Source organism: Cuculus canorus, chromosome 7, assembly GCF_017976375.1.
Source record: "Cuculus canorus isolate bCucCan1 chromosome 7, bCucCan1.pri, whole genome shotgun sequence".
Classification (NCBI taxonomy): Eukaryota; Metazoa; Chordata; class Aves; order Cuculiformes; family Cuculidae; genus Cuculus; species Cuculus canorus.
Window position 1 is genome coordinate 9,910,808 of NC_071407.1, and position 18,729 is coordinate 9,929,536.

General features: G+C 41.5%; 2 protein-coding genes across 9 annotated transcripts in view; both read right to left on the reverse strand.

Annotated features, from left to right (window-relative positions):
- Positions 1–6,254, reverse strand: part of CABCOCO1 (ciliary associated calcium binding coiled-coil 1) — a 319,312-nt gene extending 313,058 nt beyond the window's left edge. For 6 of the 7 annotated variants that reach the window (XR_008450701.1, XR_008450700.1, XR_008450695.1 and 3 more), the window contains exon 1: positions 1,779–6,254. The gene's annotated coding sequence lies outside the window, so the exon portion shown is untranslated. The remainder of the gene's footprint in view (positions 1–1,778) is intronic. The other variant, XR_008450697.1, reaches the window with a different exon arrangement.
- A 220-nt stretch (positions 6,255–6,474) lies between these two features.
- CDK1 (cyclin dependent kinase 1) lies at positions 6,475–13,627 on the reverse strand. 2 transcript variants are annotated; one of them, XM_054071705.1, is made up of 8 exons: positions 12,999–13,041; positions 12,853–12,903; positions 11,364–11,520; positions 10,173–10,296; positions 9,608–9,778; positions 8,880–9,043; positions 8,610–8,751; positions 6,475–6,751 (listed from the first exon to the last, which is right to left on the reverse strand). In XM_054071705.1, the coding sequence occupies exons 1-8, from the start codon at positions 13,024–13,026 to the stop codon at positions 6,638–6,640; spliced, it is 951 nt and encodes a 316-aa protein (XP_053927680.1). In that variant the 5' UTR covers positions 13,027–13,041; the 3' UTR covers positions 6,475–6,637. The 2 variants fall into 2 exon arrangements, with proteins under 2 accessions (XP_053927680.1, XP_053927681.1); XM_054071706.1 differs by lacking the exon at positions 12,999–13,041 and adding an exon at positions 13,546–13,627 and having other exon boundaries at positions 6,476–6,751.
- Positions 13,628–18,729: the final 5,102 nt, after the last annotated feature.

Consider the following 18,729-nt stretch of genomic DNA (forward strand, 5'->3'; position numbering starts at 1 on the left):
TAAGAGACTTAGTCTTTCCCTGCCTCCCTCCAACTAACCAAATCCTCTCTGACCCCCACAGGTGTCTGAAGACCTGCTAGGTCATAGCAGTAAGCTGTTCACCGTCTGATCCATTCAGAGAGCCTACAGGGTGAAGAAGACTGACCTTTCCTTTTATCCCCTCCTGCCCCACCACCATTTGGGAGCATTTTAGAGCCTGAGCCCTCCTTTGACATTACCGAGTCAAGATGCTCACAGAAGACAACTTCAGGTACTAGATAACCCTCTCATTGTCTTTAGTCCCTGTTGAAAGCAAGACAGGCAGAGCCAGCCCTTGGTTTGCCTAAGAAGTTTTTCCTCTAACCACTGTCAAAGAGAATGCCCTTGAAAAAAGGTCTGTTCTGATGCTTTTTAAGTAAATAGACTAAGAGGAGAGGAAAAATAGCACAGAAGGGCAGTTGGGGGTGGAGGTAATCGCAGCAGCAAGTGCAATTAATGATGCATGTGCCAAATCTCTAACTTTTAAGACAAAAATAACTTCTGGAAGGCCAAAAGTTGGCATGAAAAATGATGGTTAATGGGTCTTGTACAATGAAAAGTAGTAGGTGCAAAGCAAACAAAAACAGGGGAAGTTCCTTTAGCCCCACGTCATTAGAGAGGCCCATCGGGCATTGCTTGCTAGGAAAATCTAAGCTGTCTTGGGAAAACCACGTTCCTCCAGGACTCAGGATCCATGCTAGAAATTACCAAGGTCATAGACCTTCACACTGTCACAAACACATTGCCTTGTGCATGTTAGATATTTCGTGGGTTGTAGGCAGGACCTTTTAAAAACTGAACTCAATAGATTACCACTTTAAAAAGTTCGGGAAAAATACTTTCTTAAAATACCTCCTCCAACAGTCGAGTCTAAACCCAACAGAGGTCAGCAGAAAAGGCTTTTATTAAATTCAAAGAACTAAATCTAACTAATCCTGTAAAGCCACTAATTGTCCCCAAAGGCACAATACCTGTCATTTTAGCAACTGGGAGAAACAAGCTACCACTTCCAATTCTTGCTTTAAAGGCAGCCACCCACCTATATATATGTGTTTGAGTTCAGTCAATTAATCAGGTAACGGAAGCATCAATTGAGGCTGCTATTGATTCAAATACAATGAGAATATATTGAAATAGCCAGCAGACCACGCCAAAATAAAATATACCCAGCAACCGACAGGAACACCCAGCATCCTACTGACATTTATGCACGAGGAGAGGACACTTTATACTGGAATACACACTGGGAACAAAACCAAAAGTTATTACCTGAAATCAGCCATTGACGCAGTAGACATAAACCAGAGCAGCTGGTGGTCAAAGAAACAGGAAATTTTTACATTACTCTGTAAATTGATGCAGCTTGTCAGAAAATCAGGCAAGGAGCTCAACTGAGAATGAATCATCAGGCTTAATGAAGTATGGTCACTGTATCAGTGTTTCCCTATTCTCACTCATTCTTTACAAAGCTAATGCAAAATAAAATCAGAGCCAGTACTAGTGCTGTGTTTTCATGCAGGCCTGTAAACACCAAGCAGGAAATATTGCTGTTCAAAACTGGCTATTCAGAAGTAATCCCAGATACCGATACGGGAATGCTAGTAAGTTCTCAGTCATCTCCTGAGGAAGTTTTGTTTGCTGCTTAAAAGTAATTTTAAACATAGCTACAATCTTGCTAAGCAGGTATTTTCTTACAAGTGGTTTATGACTCCAGCAGGTGCATTTCCCATACCCTCTGGGAGAAAGAATCTTGTACCTACCTCGTGCTTCTTCATCAAAATAGCAAAAGAGCACCTCGTCGTAGTGCATGTTCCAGGACAAACAGGAGGTTGCTTAGGTAATTAATAAAGAGAGAGGATGTTTACACGATCTCTTTTAGCAATGTCACCATTGCTAGACATTCCTTCTCTCCTGGAGAAAATTGATTATATCCATGCTGAAAAGAGACTGATACATAGCAATGAAAAGATGAAGTCAGTTCTCCTTTACCACCAAGGGAATTGGATCAAACATGCATTTACCAGCTGCTGCAGGACTGTCCCAAGGCAGTGCCTATTCACCCGCTAAAAGCCAGGCACCACTCTGAGCTGCTCTATTGATTTAGTTAACAGCAGCTTTAGCCTTCAGTTAGAACCCAGCTTATGCATAAAGGGCATTTTCCAACTTTAATTGCACAGAGGTGTACAGCATTTTCCTTCATTTAATAAGATTTTTTTTAATAATTAACCTCCTTCCTTTTGTCACAGACATCATTACCCTAACCTTATTCCCTTTGGCACTAACTGCACACAGTGTGAAGCAACCCATAATATTCTTATTTCCTGGTAAACTGCACGGTGCTCCAGTGGACTCAGCTTTGCCAGTCACAGTACATACACTCTTCTGGTTCTGGTAACTGCAGTTGCATTAAATGTTGAAGCTTTTCTTTAGCAGCCTGTATTGAGAACGGCCCTTTCCTCTTACCGACAAATTACCACTAATTGCAACTTGGGTTCCCACAGGCATTCAACACATTTCTGCAGCACCGAAGGCTGACATTACCTGATCCTCTAGGTGCAGATATAATCCACCTGGTGAAGGACAGGGATTATGCATTACCATGCTTACTTGCTCTGTCAGAGCTGGGTACATAGGTAAACTGTGAACAAGGGTTGGGTTTTTATTCCCCCCACCCCCAATCAAATATTACTAGACAGCCTGGCAGAGCCAACCAAGCAGGTTACGAATCAGTCAGCTGCGACTTGCTGACAGTGCTAAGAAGAGTCTCATCAGACCAAGCCTTAATAAGACACTGCTTTGGGAACAAGAAGTAGTTGGTTAGAGGACAGGTCAGCCAGCTGCAGCTTGGGTGCCAAAAGCTGCACACAGACCATTTGGACAAGGGGAAGATGTTCCTGACTCAGCTTTGAGGAATTTCTGCTTTCCAGAGGCATAAAGTCTTTCCAGCATGAGGTGCTTCACAGCTCCCACTGAGAGAAGTTAGTACATTAAACTTTGAAACAGATTAGGTCTGCAGCAGAGCATGCTGATCAAACCCTGCTCTACCTGTTCAAATTAAAGAGGAATTCATTGAACACACCAGCATAAAGCCATTGCTAGGTCCAGGAAGGACCACCTCTGACCTTTGACATCTGCATCAGCACATGAAGAGGCACAGGTTTTTTTTACACCTGCTTTTAGAGTATTTACCCCTCTCAAGGATTTAGAAAGTAAAGTTCTTCCTCTGTTCTTTGTTCTCTGTAAAGTCTCTCTTTTAAGAGCCACTTATTTTAACAGCAGCAGATGGTAATAACTCATTTTAGTGAGAATATATGTCTGAGTAAACTAAAAGCAGCTGAGCTGAGTTCACAAGTATCTAGTAGGTGCCTGGCTATTTTGAAAAGCAAAAGCTTGCTAGCACTTGAAAGCTTTAAAACCACCTAAACTAATCAGATCCTGTGTAAAATCCTATTCTTATATGCAATCAACTTTTTCATCTGCACTACTTTTTAATGGGATGGAGGACAAGTAAGTTAATTAAAAGATCAAGTTAAGTTTGTCATTCTCTGCTGGGGTTTGCCTGAGCTCTAGTAGAAAACACATTGTGGAGCAGCAGCCACAGCATCATAAGCAATACTGATTCAACATTATGCAACTTAATTTAAACCAAGAGCAGACTGCTTTTAAAGTAATTCTCCCCTCAGTTCTTACAACATACAAAGGAAAGCTACTACAAGCTTGTGAAGCTTTTACAGATGCTCATTGTCACTACAGAAGACCATAATGGTAGTTTTAAATTCAATGTAGTGACATTATTTACAAGTAATAACAGTAATTAAGTTAAGAGCTTCACTTATTAAGTAATTTAGTACTGAATCTATGGCACTTACAGGCAAGGGGGTAGGGGGAAGGGACACACTTCATGTGTTTACTTCTAGTCATGTCAGAAAAGGTACAATGTCTTTTATTTTCAATCATTCTCTATTTGCAGCTATGAAAAGTATGCTAACTATTGTCTGGTGGGCCCATACACAACTGTTAGCTTAGTATAATATAATTGCCTAAACATCCTAGTAATTATGAACCAGTGAAACCCTGCCAAGTGGTACAATGCCCTAAACTGAAGGACAAAGGTACTGTTGTACTATAGCAACTCAACTCTCTCACTACCCACCAAGGCACTATCCATAAACAGGGCTGCAAATCAACGCCCATGGCAGGGTAAACACAGTCAAGGCACTTCAGGTTTTCACCAGTATAAAAAGGAGTTTCAGGTGGCCAAAACTTTAACACCACAAACCTTCAACATACTAGGTCTAGACAGCAGGGCAGTTATGAAGAGCAGATGATTTATTTTTCCTTAAAATAATTTATTTTCATCATTAATATCTTTGCACTGTATTTGAGAATGGGGAAATTAAGGTGTCACATCTTTGGGGATTATATTCACCACCTTAATCTAACTTCAGATGCAGATGGACAGTGTTATGCTCCTTTCTGTTCTGTTTACTAGTACTATAATTGTTTAGAGGTACAACCACAGCTATATGACACCAGTTGTAACTGTACTGGGGTAGACAAGAAAATTGAAGACCTGTAGTAAATATTTGTTTAAAAAGAAGCTTCCTTTAGAAAATTTAGTACTGAAATCTTTTAGTTGAGAGGCAAAAATGTTCACTGTATCACATGAAACTAAGACACAGCAGTACTTAGGTGACAAAAAAATTGGGCTTTATCAGTATTGCAAGCAATAGAAACCTGACTTTGCCTCTCTAAAGTTGTCTTCTCTACACAAAGAACTTAAATAAAAGTCTGTCCATGGCAAAAAGACCAACTGAAGTTAAGGTCCCCAGTATTTGCTTGAACAGATTAACTCCTGCTTTTCAGAGCAGTCCGTAGCAGGTTTGCCCCCATTTTTCTACACTGATGTAACCAGCTAGCACCAGCCATACTATCCCTTGGCCTATAAACTCATCAATTTATTGCATTCAAAAGCAGATAATTTATTTCCCTAGTTTAGTTTATCTTGAAATTGCATCCCATCACTGGTGTTAATAAAAAGGAGTCAGCCATAGCAATCTTCTTTCCCTCTGCCTTCAATTTAGCAACTTTCTGTACAAACAGTTTCAAAACCATCTCTCCCAACTGGCTCTCCACTGCTAAACTATTCCCTTCACCTGACAGCATCCAGATACTTCTGTAGATTTAGAACCACCCTTTAGAGAACAACCCTAATAGCACAACTGATGCTTACACATTAAAATGCTACTTGTTAACAAGATCTTGACACTAATCCTTTCAACTACTCATCAATAGACACAATAAGCAGGTGAGGAACAAGATGTCCTCACCTCCACTATTCATTTTGAAGTCTCAATCTTTGGCCGCAGTAGGACAAGGTTCTTACAAACCTTGCTGCTTATGAACTGCTCATTTTGTTCCTTTCACATACCCGATTTAGGAACTTAAATACATTCCTTCACCACCATTCCACACTTTCCTGCAAGCCTTGGCCCCTAACCAAAAGTAAAGGAGCACCGTGGTGCTTAGATACAATAAAACTTAGGACAGATGCACACACCGTAGCTGTCCCTGAAAGACAAGTTTAGCAATTGGAAATCTAACATACCATCAGTTGTTACCATACACCTCTGAATTTCATTTGAACTTTTTTTACAATAGTCTCACTAACGAAGTTAGATGCTGGGGAGCTTTAGAAAACTCCTGGTTTAGTCATGGGCAAGTCTAGAGACACACCTTGTAGCATCTCAGTCTGATTACAATTCCTAGCAGTCAGCTGAAGTCAACATTTACTTGACTATTCCTAGATGAAGATGGGCTGGTTTCAAATTCAAGCATAATCCAGGAGGTTCTGCTTTTAATAAGAATCAGAGAACTGTATTACTGTTAGCAGCTGGAAAGGGCCTATTAAGCAGTTACACACTGGTATATAGAGGCAATGTAAAATTTAGGATACCATACCTTAATTGATCCAGGAGTTAGAACTATGCCAATTCACAGGTTAATGTCTAGGTGAGTTCTTGGGCCTTCAAGACAACAAAAACATACAGTGCAAGGATCTTCCCAAAATCTGATTTGCAAATGCCTTCTAAAACTCAAAACAAAACTAGTTTTTTACCATATTCTTGGCTTAAGCAGCAATCTGCAATTCTTCTGTTCAAAATCTTATTTACAGGTCCTGCAGCACATTAATTGTCATGCTCAAATAAAATTTTAAACTGACATTATACTGAAATGGCTCAAGCTTCAGAAGAATTTCTTGCTGTACCAAGAACGGAAGTTTAGGTTACCTGCTCTTTTTAAACAAGTGGTACTTTACCATCACAGTCAAAAGGAAAGTCCTGTTCTTGAGCACCCATAGTCTGGAAATAAGTGCAGCCTTCACTGGATTTAAAGCTTTATTTATAGAAAAACTCACTGCATTTATGGCAGCAATATTTGCATTGTATGTGAACTAGGCACTAACAGGTTAATATTTACATTTAGATAACACTTAAACCAAAAGAAAAAAAACAGCCACAGTTTCAGAGCAGAAAGACAGACATACAAGTTACAAACAGACTTCATAGTGAAAGTAATCACAATTATTTCACTCTGGTTGATTTAGTCCAAAGACATATTACTTCTTAATCAGGTTAGCAGGAAGAGTAGATTTGTCCAAGTCATCAAAATATGGATGGTTCAAGGCCATTTTGCCAGAAATTCTTTTTGCAGGATCATAAATTAACATTTTCTGGAAGAAAAAGGAAACACATTTACTCCCTCATGAAATAGCAACTAAAATCTTATTAAACAGGTAGATATTTAACCACAGTAATAACCAAGTAACCACAAAGACAGTTTTCTCCCATGATCTATGATTTCTCAGAGTGGAGGTCATTTCTACCTACAAGTGAGTAGTAATGCATTACATCTCAGGAAGTGAGGAAACATTTATACTCCCATTCAAAACAAAGCCCATGCATGTATTGGGGTACCATGTGCACCAAACTAAATCCAGAACCAGGCATCAATAATTATTAGTCCCAGATTGTCAACTAAGAAATTAATAGGCTGTTAAAGGCCCAAATGCTCACAATGACAAGTGGTCCTATGCTTGTTTTGTTAAGCTGACATTGAAGGAACAGATGTCAAATTGCTTCTGCTCAGTTTATTGCATTGGTTTACAATTAAAACATAGGAATAATCACTCAGTTTTAGAATACAAACAGGAAAGCAGTATACAAAGCAGGTAGAACTGACTGAACAGTTTTAAAACTCTAATTTCTTTGCAATAAATTTCTTCAATTGAAAGACCTCAATAATAAAGTTGATGGAGCAAGTAAAGGGGATGATGTAGCTACTAAAATAGCCCCCAGAACTTTCTAGAACAGGGCAGAGACGCGTTTTGCTAGTAGTTTAAGAGCATCTACAGTTTATATCAGAATGAGGGACCAAAAAGGAAGAATGAAACATTTAGAAGATTTTAACTAGATCTAAAATTAACAAGGTCTCTACAAAGTCTTTCTGGTTTTCTCACTCTTTCCCCTTAAGGAAAGCACATCTCAAATACAGGCAACTGTTTCTCCTCCATCTCCATAGCAGATTCGTCTTCCAGAAAAAAAAAACTTCACCAGTATTGTTCTGCCCAGTACTCAGTCATGACACTTAACTGTCTTTAGTCTTCATCCTATAGGAAATCTTCCAAGTTGATTTAAAGCACTGAATTTGCATTTATGTGCTCTGAACTCCTGGCCAAATGAAATGCTATATCTAGATTTAACCTTGCACGTCCAATTTTACCTTGCAACAAGCTTCCATTAGCTATATGCCAGAACAACAGTATCCTATAACTATTACCGATAGCAAAGTTCTCTTAAAATTAACCAGACAAAAAGGAGCAAATCTCTCTGAAAAACGGATGCCACAACGTTAAGACTACAGCACTTCAACTGATAAATTAAGAGACCATTTCTTGTTTAAGCGGTCTGGAGCATAGTTTTTCCAGAACTTAGTGTCTGATAGACCAGTGCATTTGATGACAGTCATTAAGTGCTTTAAAATGCTGGCCACAGAAGTAGTTAACTTTTGAAGGTCTTACATTTACAGCCTCACTCAAGGAATTTGTCTCAATACTAAAAAAACGTAACCCATTTTCAATGATTGCTAACTCACACACTACTACTGTAGGCTGCTGCAATTAGAGATTAAGAGAAAAGCACTTCCAACTCATCAGCAGTCATCCAGCCACATCACAATTAGGCATACGGAAGGTGACAGCTACAGTTTGTGGGCAGAAGCCTTCACTTAGACTTGTTTGTAAAAGCTCATCCTCACTTTCAAGTTGCACCTGGCTTATTAGTATGAAAAAAAGCTGAGGCATAATTGTTTAATGAGAAGTAGTCTAGTCATCTATTATGTATGAAATAGTTGAGTGAAAGTCACACAGGTTGTCAGTTCTACAATGACAGCCCATACCACTGCTGATAATTTGAAGACCTCCATACCTTCATTCTAGCCAAGACTGATTAGTATAGCATTATGTATTCTACACTGTTTGAAACCACCTGCTCAGTAGTTTCCTAATCTGCAGTTTAAAAAAGGCTACTTACAGACAGCAGATCGAGTCCATCTTCATCTAAGTTATTGACATGTGTTTTCAGGCTGCCAGGTTTCCATTTTGGGAACGTGTTTTTATAGTCTTGCAGGGATTCCACTTCAGGCCACACCTCATTGTTGGGGGTACCTAAAGCTCTATGCAAGCACAAGCAAAATAGTAAGCAGTTTAGTCTGAAATCTGTGTACTGATATGATTTTAACAAGTGCACAGCACTGCTGTGCAATGCTGCACAAGTGGTAAGGAAAGGTTCAGCCTGACGTACCTGAAGATTCTGAAGAGCTGGTCAATCTCCGAGTCCCCATGGAAAAGAGGCTTTTTAGTTGCCAGCTCAGCAAATATGGTACCTATGCTCCATATATCCACAGGAGTAGAGTAACGAGCAGATCCTAGCAATACCTCTGGAGACCGGTACCACAGCGTCACTACCTATTGAACAAGGAGTTTTTAGAAGTTTATGGAATCAGGTCTTCTGACTGCAAGCACAAAGGGCTCATTCATTAAGCAGCACGCAGTTTTTTGGTTAAAATAACAGCTGGTGCCAGAAGTTTTAGTGAGAATACTATTTTCAAACTTCATTTATAGACAAGTATAAACTCCATTGCAGTAGAAACTAAACAAACAAAGCAACTGCCTACACTACTTCCCAAAGTGCCAGAAGCCTTCGGCACCTAGACACTAAGACCCTCAGAAAGCCCGAGTACTTCATGAAGCAAAAACACCCTTACAAGAAAGTAAGCAACAAGTTCTGGCCCATTTGATTCATCATCAAGGTAACAGTGGGATTCATAAGATGATTTGGAACCTTACAGTAAAACCAGTCAGGGAGATGGAAAGCCATTGAATAAAACAAAACAGACGTATAGCTTTGATACTATTAGTTGATAACTTCAAAAGCTCAGTGATTCTTTTTAAGCTGTTTCATATTCAGTTATTACTAGGAAGCTAGTAAGCATTGTCCAAATCACCAAGAGAATGTTCCAACTCACTCACTTCATGAGTGTATACCCGCACTGGAATTCCAAAGGCTCGAGCCAATCCAAAGTCTGCCAGTTTAATCACTCCCTTGTCATCTATTAAGAGATTCTGAGGTTTTAAGTCTCTGTGCAGCACTCTTCTTGAATGGCAGAAGACAATACCTTGCAAGATTTGGTACAAGTAACTCTGTAACGAGGATGAAGTGGGAAAAAAAAAAAAGAGGAATAACTTTCAGTACAGTTAGCGTTCTGCAACGTAAAGCTGTTCCTTTACATTAGGTCTCCCCATAGAAGTAGGAAATTGAGATCCAAAGCATTACACATATTGACTTAATATCAGTCTTAAAGCCACAAATTAATTATTTACTTAAGCTTAATTTAAGGCAGTTTAATTTCAGTAATTAAAAGAATTCAAAATGGCATTTGAGAGCAAAAATCACATACATCTTATCCACAGCTGCTTCTGTAACCTTTCTTTCCCTCCTCAAGGAGTTAATTATACTGAAAATAAGAGCTGCTTATAGCTTTGTAAGTCATCTCCTTTAGATTAATTTCTCCTATTAAGAAATTGTCCTCATTACCTTAACACGTGAACGTTCCAAATATTGGCCAGCTGGAATATTATCCAAGTATTTCTTGAGATCCATGGAAAGGAATTCAAAGACAAGGTATAGTCTTGCATCCTGCATGAGAACATCCTGCAGACTGAAAATTGAGTATACAATCAACTCCCTTGCAAAACATGTCAACTCTGTTATCCTTTCCCTCTTAGCAGGGATACAAGCTGACATTCCCAGGTTCCTATTACAAAAGCTTTAAAAAGCTTTCAGTCTTCAAAGGTTAACAGACTTAGTGAGTTACACTGTCATCTGAAATGGTGTCATAAACACCCTATGTGTTTCCTCTTAAACTTATGTTGCCTCATGCCTGGTATCAGACACAAGAAGTCTGAGGAAAAAAATATTGTTCCCTCAAAAAAAAAAAAAGCTGTGATTGTTGATGCCTTGCCTCTGTTTGAATGTGGCTTATACAACAGAGCCTGAATTACTAGGAAGATTTAAGGAATATTATGATAAAAAAACTAGTAGACACAGCAGGATTTGCACAGATTTAAGCACCTCCTTAATCCTTAATAGATTATAACAGTTCCTAAACCCAAGCATATATATAGACACTACGCAGCTGGAACTTGGCCACTTTTAAGGCACATTAGAGAAAGTACTTTGCTGCCTCAGAAAGCAAGTGAATATTTTCTGTGGAAGACAAAAGCTGCAGTCAGTTCTACATGATAAGTAGTCACTGATAGAAGTTTCACTCATAGTTCAGATGCACCAACTACAACAGCATCATAAGGTAACACGCAAACCTCCAAACAAAACAGCAAGGAAGTGATTGATGACAGAGGCTCACATAAGGACACTAAAGTCAAATGGTCTGTTCCAAGGTGGCTAATAAAGTTGAGATTGGATAAAGTAACAGCTACAAACAGTTTTCATGAGGTATGCTGTCTCCATTCTGACAATAACCACTCTGAAGATAATTTTCATAAGTTACAAAATTGGTTAGATTCCTAGAATGGGAAGAGGCAGCATGAGGAAATCTTAATTAGAAAACTGGCATGAAGATGAAATTTGGGACTATAGCCATTTGCTGCAAAGCAGACAGTATTAAGTAGAGTAGCTGTCATCTCACTAGAATTGTGGAAAAAAATTCTTATCTGAAGGGACCTAGTGCCCCTCAAAGAGTTTAGGGGAATACCAATATATGCATACCAGACTATATTGGGATGAAGAAGCTCTTTTAATAAAGAAATTTCTCGGATAGCAGTACATGGAACACCTTCCTCCTCACTTTCTAGACGGATTTTCTTCATTGCAACCACTTGGCCTGTGATTTTGTGTCGACCTTTATACACAACACCATAGGTACCTGAACAAAAAGACAGTGAGACGCATATAGGAAATACCACTTCAGGTACACATAAGTCATTGCAAATAAGAATTGCTAACATAGGCAAGGGTCTCTGCAATCATTTTTTTTTTATTTAAGTATTTGGCTTGACTAAGAATTACTATGTAATTTTGGCAGTTTAACCTCTCAATGGTTGTTGTTCAAAGCATGCCACTCATAAACAGTATCATTTGTTAGGACAGGGTACTTCATAGCTTAAGTGTGAAGCTTGAGTATGTGGAAGATGCAGTTGTAAATCAGATACTATTTGAGTTTCACATTAACTTTCAGGCAAGATCACTAAACCTCTTCATCCCCAAGGGTTATGATTTTGCCACCGATTAATGATATTAAAATGTAAAAGGCTTAGCTGCAAAAAAAAGTCATGGTTCCTCTGTAATCAGAGATCTATCCATCTCTCAGTCTGATCTGTAACAATACCTATAGCACAACCCTTAGTGCAGGAGAGAGAGTAGTGCAGTGGGTCTCAGCAAAAGCTAAGATTAGAACCAGCAGTAAATCTCGAATCAATGATTTATTTCAGTGTCCACAGAAGTAGAATGCCAACAAACCAAGACAGCTTGAAGTACATTCTTTTCACTCTTCTTGAAGGATTAGTCCCTCAGATTATGCTCAAACTAATTTCTTTCAGAAAGAATCATGCACAGGCTTCAGTAAGGAAGCTTTGTTGTAAGATCCACACCCATATATTTTGCAGTTACCTTGGCAAGCACTTTCTCAGAGTAATGTACTGCAAATTTGATACATGGGCTAGATTTCCACTGAAAGGGGAGCTGTGAAACAATCTTCTTGGTGCCTTATAGTTGTAATTCACTTTTCCACAGTTTACAATCTGCCCTTTCCCTTGACATGTAATCAGAACGGAATAACTCACAAACCACTGCTCTCTACCAGCAGCTCCAAGTAAGCATACCATGCAATACAACTTTAGAAGCAATTGGCAAGTTCTTACACAAAGAAATAGAGGAGCTTCCTAAACAGAAAAGGTGGTTTCAGGCCTCAGAACATTGGTTTTTCCTCCTCCTGGAGGAAAATTACAGCTTTAGTCATCAGTATGAAGACAAACGCTTCTCCACACTGATCAGTTCTTTCAAATAGACCATATCATCTTCAAAAGAAGGGCAGTCTGAAAGCTTTTACGTATAGAGATAATTGCTGCAGTAAACCACAGGCTTATTTTGTCAGTTGGTTGAATCTCAGTAGTTCTAACAGAAGAGCACACAGAGCTCCTATGACACTTGACCACTCAAACTGCAGAGTATTACAAGGCTCATGGTCCTCCATATTTACCTTCCCCAATCTTCTCTATTTTTGTGTAATCCTCCATTGCTATGGTTATTCCTGAAACGAACAAGAAAAAAAGCCACTTAAGTCACACCAGGTCTTTAGAAGCTACTTTTGTCTTACACAATTAGGATGTAACATGCAACACTTACCCTTCTCAACAAGAGCACCAGTTTTCATACAGGGTTCTAACTAGAAAAAACTATGTCGTGAACGACGAGTGGGCACTAACTCAAAGGAGAAAGATAGTTTTGTGAAGCTTTCTCGAGCAACTGAGAAAACACACCTCACTTCTACATAGCTACTACTCGTTAGCAGGAACTCTCTCTGGAGCTCGTAGCTCTCCAGAGCTATGTTAGCAATTTAAGGGAAGGCCAGCAAAGTATCATCGGAGAAATGCACACAGTATCCGGAGCTGCGGCTGCGTGAGGGGCACGGACACCGGGGGCAGACCAGCAGCTCAACCCCTCCCGCGGTGCCCCGGCCTCCTTCACGGCTGGGCTCCGACCTCCCGTTCAGAGCGGAGAGGCGGCCGCGCTCCCTCGAGCTCTCGGGGCCAGGGCCGCACCCGCCGCACCCGGTAACGCTCCCCCCTCAAGGCCTCGGGGCCCGCGCCCCCCTCAAGGCCGGCATCCCCCGACAAGGCCTCAGGCGCCTTTGACTCCGCCGAGGAGCTGAGCGGCCTCAGCCCCCGCTCACCGTCAGAGAAGCCGCCGCCGCGAGGACGCCCCGGAGCCTCCGCTCGCTTCCCCTTCACTTGAGCGGGGGCGGTGACGGCGCGTTCGAACGGGCCGCGCGCCGCTGCCCTCTGCCAATGGCGCCGCGCCGGGGCGATTCAAAGCGGCCAATCGGAGCGCGCGGCGCCAAAGCGAGGCCGAAAGGCGGCTTCTCGGCGAATCGGCGCGGCCGGGCGCGGTAAGCTAAGGGTGGCGCTGGGCGTCCTCGTGGTTCGCGAGTGGAGGCTCGACTCGTGCAGCGGGCGGGGGGTTCCCTTTTTTCCCCCCAGATGGTGGGATAAGAGAGCAGTGCTGGGATGGGCTGCGCTGGGACGGCGCTGATGGGGAAACTGGTCGCTGTTCGAGCAGCACGTTAGGGGAATATAACCATGTCTGGACAAAGCTAGGCTTGTGGCTATAGCTGCTCCTTTTAATCAAGCAAGCCCTGGAGCACCTTCCAAACGAGGACAGGCTGAGAGAGTTGTGGTTGTTCAGCCTGGAGAAGAGGAGGCTCCAGGGAGACCTTATAGCGACCTTCCAGAACCTGAAGGGGCTGCAGGAAAGCTGGAGAGGGACTGTTCACAAAGGCTTGTGGGGATAGGATAAGGGACAATGGGTATAAACTGGAGAGGGGCAGATTTAGACTGGACACAAGGAAGAATTTCTTCACCATGAGAGTGGTGAGGCACTGGCACAGGCTGCCCAGGGAAGCTGTGGCTGCCCCATCCCTGGAGGTGTTCAAGGCCAGGTTGGATGGGCCGTGGGCAGCCTGAGCCAGTGGGGGGTGTCCCTGCCCATGGCAGGGGGGTTGGAACTGGATGATCTTTAAGGTCTCTTCCAACCCAAACTATTCTATGATTCGGATGTATGGCCAACAAAAGCATAAATCCCTTATTTCTGGCTGCAAGGGTGCTGATCTGTGAAGTACTGCTGTGACTTTTGAAGCTGGCTTTGAAGTACCCACACTAATAAAAGATCATTGGGTAGCTTAATTCCATAGAAGCTGGGACATATGCCTGTAGGCAAATTAAAGTTTTGCGTCATTGCTTCTAGATTAAGAACAATTAGTCCTCATGCTATCACAGCTTCCTGAAGAAGGGCTGGGAATGTTAACCAGAAAGGCACCTGCAGGCTTCATTCAGGGAGTGCTCTGACCATTTAAGCCTCACTCCATCAATATCTGGAGCAGTAGTAATGAAATGAAATGCAATGCAATATATATATACATAAACACTATTCCAAACATTGCAAAATTCTTTTACTTAGAAACTTTAATGCTAAATAGATTTACAAATCAAATATGTTTCTAATTTTATAGGTCTTTTTTCTGCAGGATAGTTTCACTGTGGATTCTGTGATGCTGCTGACCTACCCTGACATCCATTTCTCATCAGCACCAACATGGCTCCTGTGGAAACCTACGGTCCCTGCAGGAGTGAGACACAAGCACCGCTCCACGTTGTTGAAGTGACTGCATTTTTTAATTACTTCATTGTACTGGTTTACAGCATCCTTAAAGGATGGCATCGCTGCTCCTCTTAAAAACAAGCAGGGCAGGCAGCTGTATACAAGAAGGTACAGCTACTCCCCTGAAAGAATATCTTCAGGAAGGCAATTCCAGCAGGCGGGAGCATTTTACGATGTACTTCCTTCTTCTCTTGTCTGGCGCAGGGCAAAAGTGAGAGGCAACTCGTCCAGCTCCTCCCCCAGTACATGTGCGTGTCTGGAGTAAAAATCCTCCACTTCTCCTCCCTCACACAAGAATTTTGGCAGCACACAGTGAGCATGCTCACAAGTTTCTGTTTACCTTCAATCACTTATTCCCAGCACTTGCTGGAGATTTACCTATTTTCTCTCTAGGAAATCCTGGATGGAAATACAGCCTCACATCTTGTGCGATTCATAGGAAAAGAGTCCGGCATGCTCTGCCCTGCAGAGGTACAGAGAAACTCTTCCCCATGTGTGTGTGGCGAGTCCAGCACAGCCACAGCAGCCCAGGCTCAGTGATGCACATGGGCTCGCCACACAGCTCTGGCCAAGTGTGTGTGACATGTCCCTTGGGCCTAACTCAGCATGGGCAGCACTGTCACGCTGGGCATGCCTGACAGCCTGCGGTGGGATTGCTTTCTATAGCCAGCACAGGACAGGAGCTGCTGCTGCTGACTCTATGGCACAAATCCTTGTCCAGAGACATTAGGAAAGTGGCCAAAGTCCACCTTTTCCTTCAGATAAAAACAAAAGCTGCTTGGGAAATCCCAGACATACGGCAACCTTAGATAACTTGAGGTGTGAAGGGGGTAGCAGTATCACAATTAGTGCTGTAAATTCATATAATTTATTTTAAAATCTATACACATCATATTTATATGTAAAATTTACTGTGTCTGAAAGAACTGAATACACTGATCTGAATTTTCTTGAAAGCGACATTTTCTGTTTTGCCATTTTTACCCAGCTTCACTTTAACTATATCCAAATATTTTGTAGTGGTGCTCATAAAACTATTTCTGTTGGACACTAATCATTCCTTCTTGGAGTGCTCACTGAATTTACAAACTCTTTGAGAAGACATCATTTTCCATATATCTCACTGCCTTGTGAGTTTTGAGTGGTGAAGACGAGGAAACACCAGGAGGAAAGCTGGTCCAGGAAGAATGGCTGTTTCTAACACAGTAGCCTTACTTTTGTTTCACATACGACGAGACTGATGCACAAGCCAGCGGCTAACAAGGCTGTGATCTGTGTGAGGTGGTGGTCTGCAGTGGTGCCTGAGATGACAAGTGTAGCCTTTTCTGTTATCTTTAGGGAAAACCTCGGGTGTGGATGGTTTTGAGATTCCTCTGATTGCCATTGCGCTCAAAGCCCAGCATGACTGCCCCTGCTTTCCCGTCTGCTCTTGTGACTCTCAGTGCACAAATTGTGCTGCCTTAATCCAGGTGAGCAGCTCAAGGAAACTAATTTGCTACAGTCTCTATGGCAGCTTTGTACCAACACTTTATAGCAACAGAGAATGCCGTTGTGGGCAGTGGTTTCCTTCAAGAACAGCTGAGGGTGCTTTGCTAAGAGTGTTCAATGGCCGTGATGGTGGGTATTGACTGAAAGCAGCTTACACCAATTTCAGTTTGTCCCTGTCACTTCACAGCACAGCTGTGCATGGCGTGACACCACGTACACCAGCAGAGGTGCTACGTGCTCCATGTCCACGCTCGCTTTCCCAGCCTGTCTCTGTAGACAGTAAGTTCTAGCTAGCAAGCTTATAAGGCACAGTACATGTAAGCATAGACCTGCCATGGCATTAATTTGTCAAGTATCAATCTGACAGTTCTGCTTACCCAGTGTTTTCCTCTCCCTCACTGTTGTCTGCGTATCCTTAGGATATAAATCATGTCTTCTTTCTAACTAGATAGTGCTTATCTCAAGCTGATCATTGCTTTAGACATGGCAGTAGCTAACAATACTGCTTGAGACAAGTGATACAACTATGTTTGTATTGCCTTCCGTGTCTGAGGGGATTTACTGTTATGCTTGAAGGAATAGTAGCAGTGAGCCTGCGGATGGACTGAGGCACAGATTTGGGAATCCCTAGGACTGCTGCTCCCCTTTACAACAAAACAGGAATCCAAGTGCAAAACTGAGGGAAAACTCAAAGGCAAACAGAAAGGAATCCAAATCTATCTTGACAATGTGTCATTAATTACTATTTTACCTATATAAATGGGCAAAGGGCACTTATATTAAAGCCTCTCTGGCATCCAAAACTTCCATTTGCTGGAACTGCAATGCTGTTTGTTCAAGGCACGTAGGATCAGACCTACAAAGCCAAGCTCGGGTGTTACCATCATATTCATGGCCAAGAACCCAGTGTAACACTCTGAACAACTCCTTCTAAGCTGGGTAGAGGGCAGCTGCAAGAGTCAATATCGTCTTGTCTTTCATAATTAATCATATTCTCTTCAGTAATAGCATCACTGTAAGGAAGTGTGAAACTATATTCTGTCCTTTACAGAATGATGTGATTAAAAAAGGGTCAACTGATTTGTGAGTACCAATGAGTGTATCTGAAATATGTTGCATTCACTGCACTAAGAAATGGACAAATAGCTTCTTTTAATATTTATTAAACACAAAGGATCAGTTTGTGAGTTTTACAATGCAAAAGTACAGTAGGAGAGATTCAGTAACATTTAGGAAAGCAAGATAATATTAGAGGGGTGGTATCTTTAATGCATAGCTCTCTCTAAGGCATAGTGATGCCTTTAACCTGTTAAATGCCTCTTATTAGGCAGGACACTTCCTTCTATCAAGAAACATATAGAGCTCCTCCGCTGCTTTTATCTTCCACTAGCATTTTGACAGAATGCCAGAAAGCAAAAAGTTTCCAAGAACTGTTTGGAAATAAAGTAAGATGATGGAAGCTGCTAAGAAAGAATAATAGAATTGTTACCATCTCTTTAAGGCATGAATATAAATATTTAAAATGCATTTCAAGTACTGGAATTTAGGTTCAAATGCTTTTTAAGTATCATTTTTGTAGCATAGTGCATCGCATGCACTAAACAACTTTACCTAAAACCCCTCAAACATTCATATGATTACAATAATGAAAATATCATATACAATTCCTTCATTTGAAATAGAGACATTTTAGACAGAAGGAAATTTCAATTTGGTGATTACTCATGGGCTTGTATCTTCCTGGAGGAGACCTCGGCTGAATTTGAAGTCAGGGAAGGTTTTACCATGAACTTTACAGGAGCACACGAAAAGGAGTGAGGTAAGAGCATGGTGCACAGGTAGCTTGTGGGAGGAAGGCCCTGGTGAGTGCATTGGGGTTGGCTTCCAGAGGCTGAAATACGTACAATCCCTGGATGTGAAGTCTGAAACCTTTCCTCAGCTCTGGCTTTGCTGAACTCATGCCCCACAACACAGAATGCTTCACTGTCACTGGAGATCTTCCTTTATTATGGGATGCACTGCTGGTTATGTACAAACTTTGAGAGAAACATCCAACATGGATTTTATCTTAATAATTGCAATACAATGAGAATGGTGAACACGGCACATGTACCAAGCCAGAGAATGAAACAAAGATAAAACAGGGGGCAAAAAAAGCACCTTTTGTTTCCCTAGAGCATCCAGGCAAAAATCCAGGCTCTGCTGAAGTCAC

Coding starts and splice junctions, on each gene's coding strand:
- CDK1 (XM_054071705.1), bottom strand. CDS start 13,026: ATGAAAACTGGTGCTCTTGTTGAGAAGG. Junction 9,779..10,172: donor TGGAACGTTCACGTGTTAAG/GTAATGAGGACA, acceptor TCCTCGTTACAG/AGTTACTTGTACCAAATCTT. Junction 9,044..9,607: donor TGCGGGTATACACTCATGAA/GTGAGTGAGTTG, acceptor CTTGTTCAATAG/GTAGTGACGCTGTGGTACCG.